The sequence below is a fragment of the Corvus kubaryi genome, unplaced genomic scaffold (genome assembly GCF_017639235.1).
Source record: "Corvus kubaryi isolate FWS band 111438036 unplaced genomic scaffold, C.kubaryi_AGA036_p1.0 66, whole genome shotgun sequence".
NCBI lineage: Eukaryota > Metazoa > Chordata > Aves > Passeriformes > Corvidae > Corvus > Corvus kubaryi.
This window is the reverse complement of record NW_024582054.1, coordinates 19,182,976-19,204,265: the sequence shown is the minus strand read 5'-3', so window position 1 is coordinate 19,204,265 and position 21,290 is coordinate 19,182,976. Positions and strand designations below refer to the sequence as shown.

The window sequence follows — 21,290 nt, the reverse complement described above, 5'->3', positions numbered from 1 at the left end:
AAAAGACACTTCTATGACCTGATACCACAGCACAGTTGCTGTAAGAATCTGGGGGCATGTGACATAGATGAAATTTCCTGGCTGACATCCTACATATTATTCCTCTAATTATTGTTGGCAAAGAGATGCAGAAATTCCAGAAGCGTCTTATGATTTAGAAACAACTTGGTTTCAAAAGGGTAAAGGGGAGGGGGGAGCAGTTTATTAAATGAAAAAGATTGAATTATACTATTAGAAAAATTCTAATATTCACGTTTATACCTGAACTGCAGCAACAGATTCTAAGGCAGCTTTCCTGCTGTAAGCAAAGTTTAGTTTTTCTCCATCCAAACAATTAAGTTTGTGGGGTTTTTTATTATTATTTTGAGGGGCTTTTATTATTGTAAGGTTAAAGGAGACCTTTCAAATGATGTCACCTAGCATGCTGTATGGAGCAGGTGGATCAAAGGTATTTGAGGCAGTATGCAGTATGCAGTATGGCACAGCTGTCTGCTTGGCCAGTTTTTTTCCCCTCAGCTGGGCTGTCTTTACAGAAACTATGAACTAATTTTTCCTTTACAAGCAGTATCCACATAGGTCTTTGTGACCTAATGAAGTCTAACAGGCTGCTTAGTTTTCACTTGAACAAAATTCCTCCTGGTTAGGTTTGCCTCTAATTTATTCTGGTATGTTTGTGGAAACATTAATAGCTGGAAAAGCATTGAAGAAGTATGTAGGAGAAGAAAATACATACATTTTATCCTTCATGAATTCTGTGTTAAAATAGACTCACCTTAGGATGTGACCTTGTATGGTTATCTGTGTTCTTTCAGTGCAAGATTCTGGAACAGCGGTTGGAGCAGGGGATGGTGTTCACGGAGTACGAGTGCATTCACAAGAAAAGGCTGATGGATGGTGAGTGCTCAGTAGCTCGGCTGCCTGAAAACGCCGAGAGAAACCGGTTCCAGGACGTCCTTCCTTATGATGATACCAGAGTAGAGCTGGTCCCAACCAAAGAAAATAACACGGGTTACATCAATGCATCTCATATCAAGGTGAGAGCAATACTCTTGGAGAGATATTTCCCAGTTTGTGTGGTAACTGAAAGTGCGTTTGGCTATCAATTTTGGTTTGGTAAGATGAGTGATAATCCCTCAATCTTTCTCTCTCTCTTTCCCTTCTTCTCCAGAAGTTTCTTCAGGGAAAGCAGGAACCTGTTTTCCTAATCATGTAGAATAATGGAGGGTTGATTATTGGAGAGATCTTCTGCAGTTTGCTTCTGTGTTGATCTGTGTCCTTTCTGTGTTGTCTCTCTGGGGATTGCTGCTAACAGAAGGCACGCCCATTCTTCCCAGAGCTAAGGAGGCAAATAGGTTTAAAACAAACTGGGATCCTCTGCAATGGCTGTGATATTTTTGAGCTGCAGTGACAGTCAATTGCTTCTTCTTTTTCTGTACTCTCAGACTGTGTCCACAATGGGCAGTGAGCAATCTCCCATATTAATCTTTTTTTGATGGTTAGAGGAACTGCCAGAGCCAGGCAGTTGAAAACTGGCTTTTTCAAAACCACGAGTTGCCTTCTTTCCCCATCCTTAACTCTTTAAGTTCTGTTTAAAAGTGAAGAATTTGAAGGGTGACCTCAAGAACTTTCAAGGCAGTTAATTCATTTTTCAATACATTGACCTGCCTTAAGTGCAACTACAGTTGGCTTCATGCTTTCTCTGAAAAGAGTTGAGATTGTCAAAGCAGCACTCGTAGTTGTGTTGCTGTCTTTTTTTAATAAAGCTGTTTGTACACCGACATGGCATCGTAGTTTCTCTGCTTCATTCACGAATGTTGACTGAATCTTCTGACCCTTCTCAAACAAGATAATATTTTTTCAGGAAATAAGAACTAGTACTGTAATAATAGTTACAGCACCAGAGTATGAAAGCTTCTCTAAACCTGAATTTGCTACAATACCTTAAATTCACAAAAGAGAAATACAATTTCATTTTCTCAGTTTTACATGGTGCTTATGATATAAAATACATTTATTTAGCTATGAGCCTATACAATTTTGTCTCTTCTGCATCTAATGTGACAAGATGCAGCTAAAAAATGGGGCAGATAAAACTCACAGTGGGCGCTTACTTCTGTGGTGTTGCTGCCTTTTTTCATTTTGTGTGTCTTCAAATGGCTGACTTTAGAATTGGGGAAAGGGTTTTAATAATTACTCATCTAATGTCTTTCTTTTTACAGATCTCTGTTGGAGGCATAGAGTGGGATTACATTGCCACGCAGGGCCCTTTGCAGAATACATGTCAGGATTTCTGGCAGATGATCTGGGAACAAGGGATTGCGATCATAGCTATGGTGACGGCAGAGGAAGTGAGTAGAAATTGAGTCAGGTTTCTCCCAGGAATTCCACAATGATTTTTTTTATAATCTGTTAGAGGATCTTTGCTCCAACAAATAGACCGATCAAAGATAAGTTTCTAATGACCCCTTTCTATCTTGATTTCTTTGGCAGAGAAATAAATTTGCAAACTCTTTCTGCTGGAAAGTTGGTTTTCTCAGTAAGAGGCCGTAACACTCTAGTACTACTTAACAGAGGAGAGATACAGTTGTTACTACAGGAGCTTTAGCTGTATGGATGTTCTTAGGTTTCTTGTTAAGCAAGTGTTTTACTTTTAAGGAAAGTGGGAGAGAAAAAAGCTTCAGATACTGGCCACGTCTTGGTTCAAGACACAACACTGTGACATATGGAAGATTTAAGATTACCACGCGATTCCGTACTGACTCAGGCTGCTATGCAACTACAGGTTTGAAGATTAAACATCTTCTCACAGGACAGGAGAGAACGGTTTGGCATTTGCAGTATACTGACTGGCCAGAGCATGGCTGCCCAGAAGATTTAAAGGGATTTTTATGTAAGTTGTATTTAATAGCTTTGTTTTGGGGTGTGGTGTTTTTTTAATGACTTCTAAAATGGCTGCTATATATGAAGTAGCTTTTGACACAATGCCAAGCATTCCATTGGAAAAGGTTTCTTCACACCAGCAAGAGATACTGAACTATATTTTTTGCAGGAATATAGCTGACAGTTTATTAAAGTGACTCCTTCTGTCTAAAGCAAATAATTTACCAGAAGTCCATATAGAATAAAACATAATTGTATCACATACTACACATTTGTGTATGTTGCAGCAGTAGCAAGATGGCCACAAGCTGCCTTCAGTAGGAATAGGGGAAGAAGCAAAGGAAATCCTTACTAAAGTTAGATGATCCTTACAGATCTGTATTGCTATGGTTGGGGTATGACTTGTGATTTGTACAATGTATCATTTTTCTGTGGCATGTGGATTGTTAAATCACTGCTTTTCTGGTGGTCATACAGTATAATAGCATAGCTTATGGGGGCTTCATCTCCTAAATTAATTACTCTTATCTTGTTGAACTTAATAGCATATTTGGAGGAGATACAGTCAGTGCGGCGCCACACGAACAGCACAGCAGACCCTAAAAGCTCTAATCCTCCCGTGCTGGTGCACTGCAGTGCAGGTGTGGGACGGACAGGAGTGGTCATACTGGCAGAGATCATGATCGCGTGCTTGGAACACAATGAGGTGAGCTCTTTTTCTTTCTTGTGCTTTAAGTAATGCTAGGTAGTGGAAGAGTAAATAACCTGCCTAAAATATGTTACGGCTGTTCATCTGAGCAGCCTTTGGGAGAGGTCTTACCACTATGCTTGAAATAGCTCTTGGGAATTCAACAGAAGTTAATAATCTTCTAGAGCTGCTCACATGCACACCAGGCACTGGAATGCTCATTTGGATTCTTGACTCCCTAAGATGTTGAGTCACTGAGTGGAGCAAGGTATGCCCTAGGCCACTGAGCATATTTCAGGATTTCATCCTGACTTTACTGCTTCTTGCGTTCGTTAGAATTGATAATATTCAAGAACTGGCTGCTTTGTAGCCAGTCTCTGTACTTGTTATTATTTTGTTCCTAAGTGTAGTGTATTTGCAGTATCAGCCTCAGTAGAGGACAGAGTGGTATTTTAATAGAATAAAACCAGTCCTATCAACCTTTATCCAGAAGTGAACAGCTGTAAAATGTTCATTAATAATATAATGTGTCAACTGAAACCCAACAAACTTAACTGTTTCATTATGCATCCCTCTCCTAACACTGTGACAGACTTTTTCAGCCATTAGGTTTGTGAAGACATAGGTGACTTTACCATTATGCATATTTCCCAGATGATCAGTGGTGTAGTGCAGTCCATACTGCAGGCATGGGCAATGAATTGTCAGAGCTGAAATCAGAACAGCTGATTCTGCCCTTAGCTCACAAGGCACTGCTCCAAACCTCCTGCTGGGAAAGTGCAAGCCAGTTTCCTTGCCCCAGTCACTTGTAATGTTTTGTTCTCTTCTTCCAGATGCTGGACATCCCACGAGTGCTGGATATGTTGAGGCAGCAGAGAATGATGATGGTGCAGACTCTTTCACAGTACACTTTCGTCTATGGAGTTCTCATTCAGTTTCTCAAAAGTTCTAGACTTATCTAACCCCTGCCACTTCCTAAAGGACTCTGCAAGAGTTTACAGAAAGAAAATCAGAGTTGTCCAGACTGCTCTCATTCTTTGTGTGATGAATCACAGAGTTACCTTTTAGGGCTGCCATGAGACTGTTAAATGCGAGTCAGTGTAACAGTCCCTGCTGAACAGGATCTCCGCTGGACTAAATTCTTACCATGTTCAGCCACAGTCACATTAAGGAATGATTTTGCTTGTACTGGTCTGTAGTACTTGCACACATTCTTTAGAGTGCTGTTACTCTGAGCAAATTAAGTGTCTTATGGAATGGAGGTATATAGCACAATTTTACTAACATTGTGTTTTAAAACATAATTGTTGACTGTGCAAAATCTAAAATCTGTAGGTGCACATGGGGTGAGAAACCTGCCCCTTGGGAATGTCAAGGTCTTATGCAGTTTCATTCTGCTTTCAATTTTATATTTAGAACAATACATCTATATTTTTAAAAATGAACTTTTGGTTTCCTCTGGTTTACTTAGCAAAATTAGCAGCTCCTAGATATTTTAAGCTGTTGCTTTAAGGACAGTTATTTTTATATTGGGGATGTTTAAATTGAAAAAAAATGAACCACCACAACAGAAAACTTTTTAAACAGAACAATATTTTCAGAGGAGAAGACTGACAATGTTTGAACCAACTTTTGAAAAATCAAGCAGAAAGTCCTAGGGAAGCTATTGGTAGTTAGTTGTAGTGCCATGTAATAGAACAGACAAGTGCAAGATAACGGTAATTGTTGATAACTTTCATTTGAGAGGAGGCAAGTTTACCTGCAACAGGCAGGGGGAAAATATTTTAAGTATTTACAAGGTTGCTGGAAACAAATGGATGAGAGAAAGTACATATTCAATATTATTCATATATTTAGAGGACAGTTTGATTTTACTGGCTGAAATCAAAGTGGATGCAAATGTTTTAAGCACTTTTTTTTTTTGCTCTGTTATTTATGTAGCTAAATATAGAGACTATAATCATGCATTGTTTAATTTCGTAATATACCATTACTAACCTGTTATTTTAGGAAGAGCTTTTTAAGTTGATGAAGTGAGAGAACCAAAATGGGAGTAGGAGGGTGCAGAGTGGTGAAGTGGAAATGATCGTATGAAGCATAATGGAGGAGGTGTGGCAGCTATGATTGCTGGTTTACACAGTGCAAAGATGACCTTAAAAAATGTTAATGTTAATGGCATAATGTTAATGCCGTTAAAGCATTGGAAGTTTCTGTAGAATCCTCCAGATTATTTTGTTAGTGCTAGAGCAGATTTTGCTAATGCTGTGCAGCGTTGCAATGAAGAGTGTTTGAGAACGCTTGCAGAAGAAGAGCTTTTAGAGGAAACACTGGAGATGTGGGTAATTTAGTAGCTGTGTAGGTGGCTGAGTCAATGGCTGTGGCATGGACCTGAAGTAGGCAGGTACAGCCTACTGTAGTTCCTATTTTGTCCCATGGGGCTGATCAAATGACAGTATCCCTAAATAATCCTCTGTGGTTTTCAGATGGGGACAGTGTGGTTTTAGCGGCCTTTCCAAGCGTTTTGAGATGCTGAGTTGAAAATCCCTGTTTCAAATTGAGCTATAGTTTTTAGATATCTGGTTTAATTTAAAAAATCCCCTATAGTAGACCAGTCTGCAGGCATGGTTAAGTGTCCATTTCCCTTGATACCTGCTTAGTGAAATGAAATGAAACTAAAAGTCAGGTTTATTAGTGCTGAAATTGTTATTTTTCTGAGCCCTAACAAGGGTTTGGAAACTATTAAACGCCCTTCAAATCAATACTTGTGTTCTCCAAAACATTAATTAAGAATTATAAATAGGTTGCCTCAGTTTCCTCTGTAATAAGCTACTTCCATGAAGTTAAAAACATGGTCCAAATGACATTGTGCTAATATGTAATTTTATACAAAATATGTTACTTTTAGGTACACGGTATTGATCTGGTGCTTTCAGGTCTGCTTGGAAGCAGTCCGATTTGTTGTACTCTCAGTGTAAGTTAGATTGAATATTTCAGACTAGGGAAAATAAATGTTGTTCTTATATAAAACGCCCATGAATTACTAACTGCCAAATATAAAACTGGAAGTCCAGAGGAAACCAGTTATGGAAGACTGATTCTTAATATATAAATCTTGCAAACAAACCAATCTGACTAATCTGTGTTGACAGAAGTATTGAAAGAAAAAAACATACTTAGCTAATTGTATCATGCTGTGTTTTAAAAACATTGTTAATTTTTGCCACAGTTCACTTCTATCTGCAGAAATCTTTTTGAATGGGAGGGCAGGCTCTAAAATGTAGCTTGTACCTTTTCCATTTCTAAACTTTGTGCTGTGATCTTCATAACCTGATAGATGCAATTTTTATGACACGATGGGCAACCAGAACTTCAAGCAACAGTTTTTTAGCTGTTCAGCAGCTTCTGGGACAGAACACCTGCTGCAAGGCATTAAAAGGAGCAGTTATAACAAGCAATTTAATCCAGTCTTTGTGGGATTACATGAGGTGGGTGAGGAAATGTGTGTCTTTTGGCTTATTTTTCTGTTTTACTAAAAGAAGTTGTGTTCACCTTTAGAGGTGGTTGTGCTCAAATCTGGTAGTCAGTCTTGGTTTTTGTAGCGTAACACTGCTACCTCCTCCCCTTCAGCTTCCAGTTCTGTCCATCACCAGTCTGTTTTTGCAGTAATAACTTGACCTTATTAGACTTGACTTTATGTGAGTTTTTCTACTGAAAATTGTAGGATTGCTTTTATATGTAAGCATATGGCTCCGAGTGAGCATTGAAAATGAGCAGTTTCTCTTCTAAAGATACCAAATGAAATTAAACTTCACAACCTTCTGTAACAAAATTATTTTTTAAACCATTGTTTAGATTTTCAGTTAACTTATAAAAGACAATTCAGTTTTTAGCACTTTTGTTCTGAGCCTTGAAAAGGGATGCATTTTTACATGTAGTTGTGCTGGGTGCTTCATGAAGTGTTGGATGTTATAAGAATATCCACTGTCCAAATCCAGTCACAGTGTGAGTCAGAGGTGGATCTATTTGTCAAAAACTCAAAATTTCTCTAAAAGCCTGTCCAATTTTGCCAAATGTGCTTCTGTTTTTATGGGGATGAAATCAGATGATTATGCAAGATTTGAACAGAGTTTGTTTAGTAAGAAAAGTTGTATGAAGAATTCTTGCAGCAAATGGCAAAGATGATGCTGATCTCTAGGGATGTCAGAGCTCTCAGGGACAAATAAAGGTGCTATATACTGTCAAGAGACAGATGTGGTGGACTTTTGTGGACTAGGTAGAAGATGCTTTCTAGGATCAAATGGAGAGACAGGAGAAGAACATGTAAACTGTAGGAAGAACTTCTGCATATTTGATTTCTTTCTTAGTTGTTCTGATGAGAGGTCTTTTTGGCCAGTGAAGCTTTGTAGTCTCAGGCTAAAACCTCTTCTCTAAGAAGCAAAGTCAGAGCCCTGTCCCTTACAAAGATGTCACTGCCCTAGCTGGGTTAGCTTTAGGCTGCAGGTCCCTCCTGGCCCTGTTCGGTGAGGGAGAAGCTCTGAGGTGCACAGGGGAGTTTTGCATAACCTCTGCAGCCTGCACAGCAGTGCTCTCCTTTTCTGCTGTCCCCCAGGAAGAGCAGGAAAAGTTTTATGCCTTAGTATTTCTCTCATTGCAGTACCTTTCACACAAGTGAACAACAACCTCTACAAGTGCAAGGTGCTACGGTTTATACGTAGAAATACATTTAATTCAAAACAGGTGACCAAGGCAGCGTTCCTGTATTTCTGCAGATGAAAAGCTGCTCTAAGTTATCATCAACATTTAGAAAAAAAAGTAAAAGGCAGTAATAACAAATAAAAGTAAAATAAATTTTTACCAAAATGGAAAAGATTCTTGGCATTTTACTTTTGGCTCCTCTTGTAATCCTGTGTATCTCTTTTTGAAGCGGCCAACACTTGGAGAAATTTTCTCCAAAATGGCTCCTTTAAATTTAATAAGTAAGACTATCTGAAGCTGCTGCTGCATATTTTGTGTTGGAGCAGCTGTTAAAGTTCAATGGCTCATAGATTTCAATGGCTTCTGGACCAAACTTGGGAACTGCAGGGTTGTTTATCATAGCTGTGTAATGAGACCTCAGTTTTAATATCAATAGCATTACTAAATCCTTGGACTTAAAAATAGTGAACCCATTACTTTATTTCAATAGTTCAAATTTAAAAGAATCAATGCTTCAGTTACTAAGAACTCAGCACTTTAGAGTTTAGGGTTGGGGTTTTTTCCGATACTGCAAAGTTGTGCAAAGCCGGAGTCCAGTCCTGCAAGATGCAAAATTCCTGCAGTTCTTCATGATACTGAAGGAATTAAAATGGGCTTACTGCCAATGAAAGCTTGAGCCCTTGAAGCACGAATACTCACGTCTGCTTTAAATTTAAATACAGATTACAAGAACTAACCGAAAGAATGCAGCAGGAATGTGCATACAGGAAGGTACAGCATTCAAAGGAAAAGTAGATGAGAGTTCAAAAGAAATTCTCTTGTGCAAGTACAAAATTTTGGACATAGAGAGTGAGGATTTGAGGAGTGGCAGAAGGCATTTGGAGGAGGATTTGGAATGTTTTGTATCCACAGTAGAGCTGCTAGTAGGGTTTGAGTCATATGGTATGTTTTTCATGGCATGGTAGGGTAAGTGAATATGTAGTCATAGGTGTTATTTTTACTGGCTTTTTAAAATGTGGTTTTTTAAACTCCAAATATTTTTTCAGAGGCTCTGTTATTTTTACGTATCTTCCTTTCCAAATGTATTGGATGCAATCTGTCAGCTCAATTTCTGTTTACTTATTAAAGGTCAGATTTTTCAAACCACAGTCTCTGGTTTTACAGATACAAAATGCAGGGGGAATAGGCATACTTGCAATTTTGCAGTGATAATTTCTAATGGATGCACGTGAGATGAAGCAGAAGTCTAACTATGTTTTGAATGAAGCCAGGTGTTTACAGTTGGTGTGAGTTGCACCAAGTTAAGGCTGGGCTAACGATGAGACTCTTGAAATGTGGAATTTATCATGTACTCAGAAGTTCTGTTGCAGTGCAGCATTTGCAATACAGTGACATTAAAACAGTGTAATACTGTGCTAAGGTAAGGGAAAAAGATCTTAAAACTTATAACTGCTGTTGCAAACATGTCTGTAAAAAGAGAAGTTAAAGAAAAAGAATTCTTAGTATGATCTTGCTGGGGACCAGCTAACTTGGTGCACTCTGTCGGCATCACATGTTACTTTAAGGTCTAACTGGTCTGCAAAAAAAAGGATTTGTTAATTTCAATGAGCATTTCAAAAAGCTGTTGCTAAGTAGCCTTTGGTTCTGTTGTTTGCTGTTTGCTACATGATGCTGCATTCAGTGGTGAAGAATAACCTCCAGAGTGTTTGTTTTGTTGAAGTCTATTCTTCAGCTCTATTTAGAGAAAGAAGATAGAAATCAAATGTCAAGAATCTAATGAACAGAGTTTACAACAGATCCAGCCTGTGGCAAGTCAAAGAGTGAGTCTGTAGATATTGTAATGTTCTTTTGGTTTAGATATGCAGCAATCAAAACTACCAAATTATTGATTTTAGGAGCACAGTTTCAAAAGGTGCCTAACTTTTATAAAGGGAATTAAATGCTGTTTTTCCATTTGGAAATATTTAGGTAAAATTAGGAGACTTTTAACATACTTTAAAGACATTGCAAATGCCATTAATTTTTAGAATGGTAGGGGTTTGATGGGGAAAACCCCTGTAAAACCCTCCAGTCTGTCACCTTGCTAATCCTGGATAATTCTGACTGACAAGGTGCGTATGCTCTTTACAAAGATACTTGCTTAAATTGCTTTGAAATACCCAACTTCCCTGTCCTCTTTGTGGCTTTTCTGGGGGGACTTGGATGGAAATCCTGAGGCTTTATGTGGCAAATCAGCAAGTATGTACACTCCTGCACACTGCTGAAATCTCTTCATTCACTTAAGCAAATGGGCGTTTGAAATCCTATCAGCAGTTTTGTAGGACTGAGTCCTTAGTGTCAGAGGAATACAGGATCTGGCTCCATTTTCTTCAACTTTCACTTGAGCCAGTATGCAAGGATTTAAATGGGACTTTGTTTAAACAGTAGCAAACGTGAAGTATTATTTTCTAGTACTAAGCTAGTGGTTAACATGTCTATTTCTTGCTGTCTTGCCACCAATACTGTAAAAATGTATAATCAAACCAGCTTTAATTCTTGTAAAACTGAAATTGGTTTGTAAAACAATGTATAAATTGTGTTTCATAGACAGAAAAGCTTGTATTACTGAATGTAATATATGTGAAATGAATATATTATAGTCTATTTTTGCCATGGAAATAAATATTTGAAGCAATTATGAGGTTTTATTGTTCCATTATCAAAGGAAAAACCTGAGAACTTACTGTTCATGTGTAGTGCTAGGCTGGGACTTTGCCTTCAGTACACACAGGTGCGATCCCTCTTCTAACGTGCTGCAAGTACTGGATATAAAACTTACGCTGTCAAATACACATCAGGTGTCATATTTGTGGCAGGAAAATCTTGTGCCTGCTGCCTTGTCATAATTTTTCACAATGTTTTGCATTTTCTAAAGGCATTTTTGGTACTGAAATTTCAGTTTCCCTCTAATATTTAAGTGTAGGAGGGATTAAAAACTTTTGAAAGCTGGAGAACCCTTTCCAAAAGTGTAAGAGAGAGGAAACAGTTGATCGTATGCTTACTATCATTGGAGCTGCTGCCAACAACTAGCACTGAAGCTATTTTCATTTTAGAATTGGCATTGAGTTAAAAAGGGAGGTGATGCAACCACTTGCTCTACACACCTGATACAGCATGAGGTTTTGTGAGGTGAATACAAGAATTGCACACTGGACATTATAGTTTCACACTGGGCAATTGCATTTCCCTTGTCTTTGCTAAACATCTAGAACACTGTCCACCTAACTACATCTGAAACAATCAGGCTTTTAACTAAAATTTTGTCTTCTAGGTGCACTCAGTTTGAAGGCATTAATCAACTTAAGGTAAGACAGTTACATACCATAGATACAGCTGTACTTGTCTGATCTGTTCCCAAGTCCTGGGGAATGTCCTGTGCGATGTTCAGTGTAAGCAAAGCTCTTTTATTAGATATGGCTTCAAAATAAGAAGAGGAAAAGGGGACTGCCAGGGACCCGACGCTTGTGGTAAAGCATTCAGCAGTTTTGATCAGACTTAGTATTTATACTGGTTTTAGACCTCAGGCAAAGGTATCTTCAGAAACCCAAATTTCCTCTAAATCCAAATGATTTTAAACTGTAGCTGCTATTTTCCAGCCCCTCTAAAATCCACTTTAGAGACTTCTGGTGGCCAGAGTTGGCTGACAGGGTAGCAACTTCATGCTTGGATTTGGCACATCTGGCCAGAAGCTTTCTTGGGCAAGAGCTCCAGGACTTGGTACACAAGAAACTTACGGGACCTGATGAGAGAAGTTTCTAGCTTGACCAGCCCCTAAAGTAGGTCTTGCTCAGCTGTTAGGGCTGTTTAAATGTGGAATGGCTATGGATAGATGAAGGTTACATGAAACTCAGCAATGCTTGGTACCTAGCTGGAAGTTTTACATGTACACAGCTGCTCTGTTTAGGATCAGATGGTGATTTTCTTACACCCGTTCCTTTTCCCTGAGGGATAAATGACAGCATATGAATGTGTGTTCTTCCTCTCCACCATTTTTATGAGCATCCCCTGGATGCTGGACTCTGTATGAAGACAAGCTGCCCAGTGCCACAGAAGGAAGCACTGCCAGTTTGCCTCCTGCAGCTGAGGACTGCCTGTGAAGGATCAGACAATTTGTGAGTATGTTGGGAATGTCATGCAGGTCCTGGCAGGAGAATGGTACTGCAGGAGAGGTGGAGGTGAGTGAGGACTGGGGGCTGGGTGGATGCTTGTGAGCTCTAAGGAGGTTATGTCGTATCACTGTGTATCCCATTGTCTCACTCTGGCTCTTGCAAGTTTAAACTTCTGCTCCTGGCTTGTGTTTGAGGGATGGCAGTTCTGTGGCTCCAGTGGAACATAATGCTTAGGAAAATGGTGGTTCTGATACTTCAAATCTAGTTCAGATGTTATTACAATTTAAATTAGCCTAATTAATTAAAGCCAAGTGTAAGTAGGATACAAATGAGCCTGAGACTATTTTGTCACAAAACTTCTTTATCTTTCAGAGGTGCGCAGGGTTGAAGACGTTTTGTAACATTTGACTTCCTGGTGTTCTTTGGGAGCTTTTCTAAAGTATGGATTTCAGGGCACATGCCTGGTTTTGGCCTCTCCACTTGCATAATGACACAACACAGATGTGAGAGCTGGAAGGGGTAGAGCTTACAAGAATGCTGTCCCTTTTCTGATCAATCACAGCTCCCAAACTGATTTGCATGACAGTCTTTCAGATGGACACCTAAGCTGAAACCATACATCTGTCATTCCCAACCTAGCAAATGTTTTGCTGCTCTGCTTATTCTGTGGATTTAAAATTTCAGCTATAATAAACAAAACAACCAGAAAAGACTTGGAGAGCTTGCAGATGAGTTTCAGGCTGTTATTATTAGCCATTTCTAGGATGACAATCATGTGCCTTACGTAAGTTTAGAAGGACATGAAATCCTTCCACAAGCAGTCCCCAGATTATCATACCCGAGGCAAATGAAGAGTTTTTCACTGATGTTAAGTACCTATGAAGAAAGAGTTTGTCAAGCCTGGCTAATACTGATAATCACTGATTTGAAGGAACTGCATACTTTTTGTGTGCATGTGTAGATCTGATTTCTTCTGTCTGCATCTGTGCTATTCACAACTGATTGATGCTGAGAATGTCTTTTCATTGACAAAGTCTTTAGCAAAAGACTTGAGAAAATTAGAAAATTGTTTTTAGTTTGATAATGTGGAAGATAAGTATTCTAGCAGATTTATCAGGGTTTATTGAATTTCCTGCATCATAGCAGTAAAGAAATAAATTGTTCTGAAGTGACTGTCTCTCAACCTCCAGAAACAGCAAGTGCTCACCCATATTTGAAAAATTTGAGTTGTCTCCGGAAGACCAGGAACTGTAGGTCTCCAACACTTTCAATTCCATTGTTTGCCGAATGTTTACTTCTTCCCTAAATTAGGAGAAGCAATTTAAGTTGCAACTATAATCTTAGAAATTGTTAGAATTATATATAATCTTAGAAATCTTAGAAATAGTTCTGCCTCAGTTTTCCTGTTTAAGTCATGCTTTCACTGATGCACTAAAAATACAATATTGCTTTTATTTTTCTAATCCTGTGGTCCTGCAAGCTCTCTTGCAAGGTCTCTTGCAGAGGTAGGCCAGGTCTGATAATCAGCAGAACTGATTAGATTTTCTTTGGCATGACTTTTGGCTTGAAAAAAGAATTTTTCTATAGAGAAGAATCAAGTCTATCAAGAGTTGGGATTCGATACAGTTCCTGACAGCAGCTCCAGAAGGATTAAGGAGAAGATCACATGCAGCGCAGTGGCTCAGCCGGTCTGAGACAGCTGGCCTGCTGATCCCACTCGATATCCCCCTGCAATACTGGGGCCAAGGACTTGTTCCTTCCAGAGTGCCCATAGGTGGCTTTTGCTTCCTCTGTCCTGCTGGATGGCTCTTTCAGCCTTACCTGGAAATGTTCCCTACCACCTTCTGTAGACAGACTGTGACCCTTGCTGGAGCTCATGGGTTTCTGTCTGAATTAGAAAATCTGTTGTCTGCTTCATAAGGAGAGGGGAAACATTGCAGTATGTTTGTAGTCATGATCAAAATGTAATTAGGAAAGAGGAGGAAAGTGCAATTGTCCACCAAAACCAGAAAGAAATATAGATGGTTGATGAAGGATTTGTCTTCTTCCCAAGTTCCTCTTACGTTTTAAAGGGCAGAAGGAATTGTTTCATAGCCATCTCAACCAGAACAGCAACAGGAATCCAAATGACAGCTATCAGATGCAGTAGCTTTGATGCACTGCAAAAAAACCCAATCTACTCAACTATGGAGCACTGCTGAGTGTATGCACTCCCTGCAGACAGAGTAAATTTAGTGTCATGGTGTTAGGAGGGCTGCCATGCGCTTTCAGCGCATTTACGCCATCAAGCTGGAAGTAAGATGCTCCATTTGAGCCTGTTTTCAGGTCAAAAGATCAGCCTTATCCCTCTGCACAGTGCTGATATTTAAATAATGAAAATAAGCAGAACTAAGGGCAATGGACATTCTGGAAATGCTGCACAAATACTACAGGTTGAATTTCCTGATACCTGGGAAGGTAACGTTGGCCACCAGCTGGCCTGTCCTACCACTCACCTGCCCCTCAGCTTTGTTACTGGAGCGTGCCTGAGGCTGCACCATGGGTGTTTTATGGCTGTGCTCTCACCTGCCAGCTGCTTCCTCAGGTGAAGGGATGAACAAGGAGCTGGCTGGGGAGATGTGCCCAAGAATGCTTTGGGGAGATCTCATAGCACCATAAAGTGAACTGAACAGAGACTCTGAGATGTTCAAATAGTGAGGAAGAGCCATGGAGAAAACACATCCTATGGAAAGCCACAGCAAGGGCCTTTAAAGACTGATGTTTAGGCTGGAACTCCCTGTGTAAGGCTAAAAACTCTCAGGGTGGGAGGGGAGTAGCCATTATGCAAGCTTGTGTCTGGGGAGGGGAAAACCAAGATGAAAGCTTCACTACCTCCTCTTTCTGTTACAATCCACTGTTACTTTAGACAGTTGTGCCCAGCTTTTGGGAAGCCTCATAGCCAGATTTCAAACCTGTGCTATCTGTGTCATCTCTGGTCTCACTTGTGTCAAACGTTGGGAAAAAGCACGGTGCTAAATGCTTCTGAGCTGAATTTCTGATTGGAGAGGCTATACCTCTCAGGTCCTGCAAGGAATTCTCAGGCTGACAGGAGAGCTGATGGCCTTTGATATGTTGCTTCACTTCTTTGGCACGTGAGCATGCTTATGAGTGAGAGAAATGGATACTGGGAAGAGCTGGGGTCATCTCATAGTTGTGTTACTCATCTGGAACCAGGCTCTGGCTGCTGTGAGATGTAAGGTATGCTGCAGCCCTCACACAGATACTGTAAGGGGAGTCCTACAGGCTCGCTGAATTTTTGGGGTAACTGCAGAGAGCTCTGCACCTCGTGCTACAGATCACGCTGCCTGTCCTCTACAAGAATGGGAAAGCACAGCTCTGCTGCCTGACAGGCTGAGGCTGTGTTCAAGTTTCTCAAGTTTCAGAGGCCTCCCTACTCCATTTATGTAGCCTTTCCTTGCCCTTCCCAAGGTCTGATTTCATTCCCCCAATGTGGTACGGCTGGAAGGACTTCAGGGGAACCTGTGTGTGCTGAAGCCTGTGATCTACAAGAGCAGCAAGGGCACAGCCAGCACCAGCCGCCTGTGTTGGTGCCCTGTGGGCATGTCTGGCATTCCTCCAGCTCAAAACGTGGTGTTGGGTTGAGGGCCCACACTTTTTGCAGGCCAGTGTCGTGGTTTCAAAGATGAATGCAAGTGAAGTTTTGTGTGTTGTCACCTGGCTGTCAGGCACACCTCCCACCCTTTACTAGAATTAGCTTAGTGGGTGAGCTCAAAGGTACCATTAGGAGCCCAGCTGCTCTGGAGACTTTCTACAGAGAACAAGAAGTCCCATGCACAGCAGCCACTTCATCCTTAATTTTGGTACCCTTCACTTGAATTAACAATTCTTGTTGCTACTCATCAACTGCCTGACACCCTGGGGTCCTCCTAGGCTTTCTCTGAGGTGGCTGAAATGGAAATGAGCTTTGGGTGCTCCACAGCTCAGCTGATGATTCGTCATGCCAGTGGTAGCTGCCGATTCTTCTTTTCCCTTCCCAGTGATGCTTTATCCCTGTGACATGCTCAGCTTCCACTGGCCCACGACCTGCTACAGGTTTTGAAACTGGATCCCTTGACTGGCTGTGACCCGTGCTGGGGCAATGGCTGGGGCAGATTAATTTACTGCTCACCTGTTTGCGTATCACTTGCTTTACGACTTGGAATAGAAACTGAATGTGGTTGTTTCTGAATGAAGCAGATTTCACTAAAGGAAACAGTAAGATTGCACTGCTCATATGTGGCGTGGTTGTTTTGGAGAGTGAGAAATGATTTTTGTTAAAACCACTGGTTGCTGTTCTGTTCCTTGTAATCTGTTTCCATACCAGGTGTCAGCTCTTGAGAACAGCAGGGTAAGTGCCTGGGAAGTGCCAGAGGAAAAAGGCTGATGGCTTTAGAGACATCACACAGCTGCAGTGCTCCGCACTTGCTTATCCATGTATGCTCCTGTCTTGGGTGGTCACAAATTATAGTGGGATACTGGACTTGCCCATAGCTTTCTGAAGTAGACCTTGAGTTCCAATTTTGTGGATTTTTTTCCTTTTGCATAAACTTTTAGGTCTCAAATACAAGCGCTATGATACAAAGCTGGAAAAATTGAGGGAGCTCCAAAGTATGTTTGAAGGCCAATGTTAGTAAGTGGCACCTAAATCTCTACTCTGCACCTGTGTTCTACCCAACAATAGGTCTCACCTATGGAGAAGATGGTATCAGTAACAATTTCTTTTTTGCCAGTCCTTTCTTCCTATATTCTCTTTAACATTCATTTTCCATTGCTATTTCTCCTTACCCCAGGCTGTGGCCCAGAGCTGCTGCCTCTCCCAGGTGCTCAGACACAGGAACAGTAGCTGTGCACTAAAGGGCATTATTAGAATGTCTTGTTGGCTAGGCACTGTGCTGTCACCACAATGGAACAGCCTGCATTACAGGCTACAAATTAAACTCCTGGGCTTAATTTTTATTTATGCTGATGTTCTAGATCTCTTACTCATAATCCTTGCACAAATCATTGCTGAGGAAAAAAGTAGCCCTTTTTTCCCCACTGTCTGATGGAGCCATTTCTACTTGAATCATGAAATGCTGTCAGTTGAGCTGCATCATTCTTAAAACTTCTGTTGCATAGCTATAAAGGACATGAAAGTGTACAGAAATGCAGAGAAACAAGATCTTGAAGTCATTCTGCAGCTAAGCCTAAGTGAAAACTCTGTAGGGGCTCTGTAGACACAGGGTGGATCAAAGATAAAATGGCTTGATGGTTGTTGTTTTCTGGTCAGCCCTAAGAGCTGTAAGCACCTTTTTCTTTCATCCCATTAATCTTTACTTCAAATGACTGAAAGTCCCACTTCACTTTGTAAATAAACAGAATCCTACCTTTGGAAAAAAGAGCAATGATGCCAAAACTGTAGCTTTAAAGATAAGAGGCTGTTTTGTTACAAAGTAGCACTAGCAGGCTTTTGCCCATTTGAAGAAAACATTGATGTTATGATGTATTCTCATTGCCCACATGAATCTGGGCAGAAAAAAAGTCTTTATGTTGCAGATCACAGCCGCTGGCTGCTCCTAAGTTTGTTACATCTGAAGGACTCAGAACAGTAATGGTGTGTGACTGCCTTCTTCTGCTACTGCTTGTGCCAAGACTCAAGTCTAACACAAAGTAAAACGTGGTGAGATAAAAAAATCCAAACCCAACCAAAACCCTCAGAAACAAAACGCCAAAACTTGCAGTGTTGGTTAATCTTATCAGTGATGTGTGTCAGGCTTGCATATCAAGGTCTTTAAACAACTTATGTTTTAAGCACCACCTTAAATGTGAATAGAAGAGAGAAAGTCTTAAGCCCAGGGCACCCTGAATTTGCTTTTGGATCTGCAGATAAACTGATCTTATACAGATAACATTTATCTAGAATGTTTTTTCCCCACTATCTGATAGGAGTGGCTGTACAATGAGAGAAATCAGTTCTGTGGACTAGACTGACTGCTCCAGTTGCTGGATACTGGGGTGTGTGATTCTCTGGTTCTTTACCACACATTTCACTGTGGATCCAATAAATATTCACACTTACGGTTTAGGCAGACAGGTACTTTCTTTGTGAAAGGTCTGTTTTAATGAATTTACTTCCTCTTTTAAGTTGCATCTACCCAGAAAAAAATGTCACTGATGTTGAGACAGTTCATCAACAGGAAATATGGTCAAGGAGCTATTTTTATTTATTTTTGTGTTACTCGTATTACAGGAAATGAGTATGTCATTACTTGTGCCTTTCTGTGAGGTTCACTGCTGTGGTATTTTCTTACAGTATTTTTTCATTTACAGAATTTGAATGTGGAATTCTTATTAATCTTTGATCAGACTCATGTTGACAAGAAGCCGAAGTTTGCTGAGTGATGTTTGCTGATGTACAAGTCACAAGTGTAGAGACAGGTAGGGAAAAAACCCCCTAAATTCCCATTATTGACCAAGAATGGAGAAATTGGAGGGCCCCAAGAGTGGGTGAAGTCCTGTCTGAGGAGCAAAAAGGCTTTATACTTGGATACATCTAACCGTGCTCTTCAGCTTTCTAACCAGTCCCTCTGTGTCAGAATTCTTCATAAAGTACAAACAACAGTTTCCTAGGGCATCCCCTTCTGTTCAGCTCTCCGAGGTAAGGAATAGAAGAGGGAGTTTCCTTGGGGATGGGAGAAGACCTGTGATCACTTGTGATTGAGGACAAACCCTCTGCACTGTACTGACTCAGCCCTGTGGCCAGATCTTTTCAACAAGACAGGCTCTGATGGGGGGATGCAAAAGTCCTCACATTATCTCACCTGCTTTGCAGTGAGACAGAGCACTCATGCTGCAGGCCAGATGTACAAGGCAGCCAGCTGAATGTGGCAGATGAAAGGCTGGTGCCCATCTGCCCAGCCACATGTACATGCCTAACATGAACTCCGGTGCTGTCATTGTCAACAAGTGCAATTTATTATTGTGGAAAAGGCACCCAGGAAGGTGCCTTTTCCTTTCTTTGAGAATTATGTTCTGCACTGCAGTGCTGTGACTGTGCCAGATATGTTGTTTTTCTCTGACTGGCTTCCTCTAGATGTTTCTTGACATTTCTTTTGTCCAAAAGTTTATGCTTCACAAGTGAAGCAGTGGTCTGTATCTGTAGGAGCTACTTGAAGCTGCAGTGGGTCACCTGGCCGACAGAGTCACAGTCTTTGGTCAATGCTCACGAGGCACAGGGGAGGTGGGTGGTGGCAGCTGTTATGTATGAACTGGTACAACTTGGGCTTGTCCTTGGAGGAAGAAGGTTAAAAACTGATCCTAGGAGATATTAGGGGACAGGCTTTATCCAGTTCCTAAGACTTCTCCTAGTTCCTCACCTACAGCAGAACGGTATGACTTGCCAGTCTTTCCTCAGAACCTGCTGAGCTCATTCTGCAGTAACTGGAATGTCAGGCAATAGCTGTACTCCGATTAAACAATGAAATTGGGGTTGATTTTGTGCAATGCATGTCCTAACTTCAGTTTAAACTTTAACCAGAAAATACATCACCTCTTCTCCATTTGCTGTACAAGGTGCCTGATGTGTCTTCTACTAGATAGTCCTAGCCATCAAACAGTGAGCAACTCAATCCTTTTCCAAAACCAAAGCCTGATGCAGAATGCTATGCTGTGGTTGTCATCAGTACAAGAAATTGAACTTAGTGGTCTCACTCAGTTAAGAACTGAAAATAAAGTACTGCAGTCATTAATCAATGTAGAACTCTTAAATGTTAGTTTTGTTCTTGTGAAATAATTTGATTTTTCATTTGTGGGCTTCTGTGAGTGGCAACACAGTGGAACTGTTTGTCCGTTCCGGAAGAGGACATTTTTTGATGTTAAATTGATGTTAAGTTGTTTAATTCTTGCAGACTACAAAATCTCAGATCTTTATAGCAGGACCACAACTGCACTATCAATTAATTTATTTAAAACAATAAATATTGCATAATTTATTATGACATCTTTTAAAAACATAAAACTAATTTTAATATTCTCAAGTTTGTTTCAAGTTATACAATTATAGGCAAAATATAAAAAATTCTTCTGATAACGGACCCATTATCCTTTAAGGTCTAATTTACACAGAGATTAATTAATGCCCAATTAATAGTATCCTGCTAGAGAGATCTTAGCAGTATTTAAACAGAAATAATTGAAAATAAACCGAACCATTTACTACTAGTTGACAAATGGCAGTTCACCACAGAAGGAGCTCTATCCCTGTGTAACAGGTAAGTTTTGGTTACTATTATGAATAGTTACGTGAAATGTGAAGGGTGTCTGCAAAGTTTTTTTTCAGTTCATCAAGTTCCTTATTGACTTCCAAATCACTGTCACAAGCAATCAAGTTTGAAGCTGCCTCACATGTGGGTAAAGTGTCTGGGTGTTCTTCAAATTCCACACCACAGAAATCAGACTCTGTCCCAGCATCCATCATTTCTGTGGTATCTTCTGAAAAGTCCTCCCTGCTCTGTGTCTCCCTTGACCTTTCGCTGAATGACAGTGATTCACATTTGTTTGGTTCCGGTAATGACAAGTTGATGCTCTCAAGGAATTCTTCACTTTTTGTAGCTTTCCTCAGCCTGTGACCTTTACTGGTAAACTCGAGCTCTTCTATCGTATCAGACTCCTGCAGATCCAGTGACTCTGAGGCTTCCCGGCTTGCCTGGATCAGCTCTGTCTCGCTGTCCAGGCCTGCATGGATCAGCTCTGTCTCGCTGTCCCGGCCTTCATGGATCAGCTCTGTGTCACTGTCCCGGTCTTCATGGCTTAGCTCTGTGTCACTGTCCCGGTCTTCATGGATTAGCTCTGTGTCGCTGTCC

The 21,290-nt window shown here is 40.5% G+C and overlaps 2 protein-coding genes across 6 annotated transcripts in view; one reads left to right on the top strand and one right to left on the bottom strand.

Annotated features, from left to right (window-relative positions):
- The window catches only part of PTPN21 (protein tyrosine phosphatase non-receptor type 21), a 46,209-nt gene extending 35,271 nt beyond the window's left edge, over positions 1–10,938 (top strand). For all 5 annotated transcript variants that reach the window (XM_042047942.1, XM_042047941.1, XM_042047940.1 and 2 more), the window contains 5 exons: positions 813–1,034; positions 2,220–2,348; positions 2,656–2,890; positions 3,426–3,586; positions 4,402–10,938. In XM_042047942.1, the coding sequence (XP_041903876.1) occupies positions 813–1,034; positions 2,220–2,348; positions 2,656–2,890; positions 3,426–3,586; positions 4,402–4,530 (876 nt within the window). In that variant the 3' untranslated portion in view covers positions 4,531–10,938. The remainder of the gene's footprint in view (positions 1–812; positions 1,035–2,219; positions 2,349–2,655; positions 2,891–3,425; positions 3,587–4,401) is intronic.
- A 7,692-nt stretch (positions 10,939–18,630) lies between these two features.
- The window catches only part of SPATA7 (spermatogenesis associated 7), a 38,525-nt gene continuing 35,865 nt past the window's right edge, over positions 18,631–21,290 (bottom strand). The window contains exon 13 of the mRNA XM_042047944.1: positions 18,631–21,162. Coding sequence (XP_041903878.1) covers positions 20,717–21,162 — 446 coding nt within the window. The 3' untranslated portion in view covers positions 18,631–20,716. The remainder of the gene's footprint in view (positions 21,163–21,290) is intronic.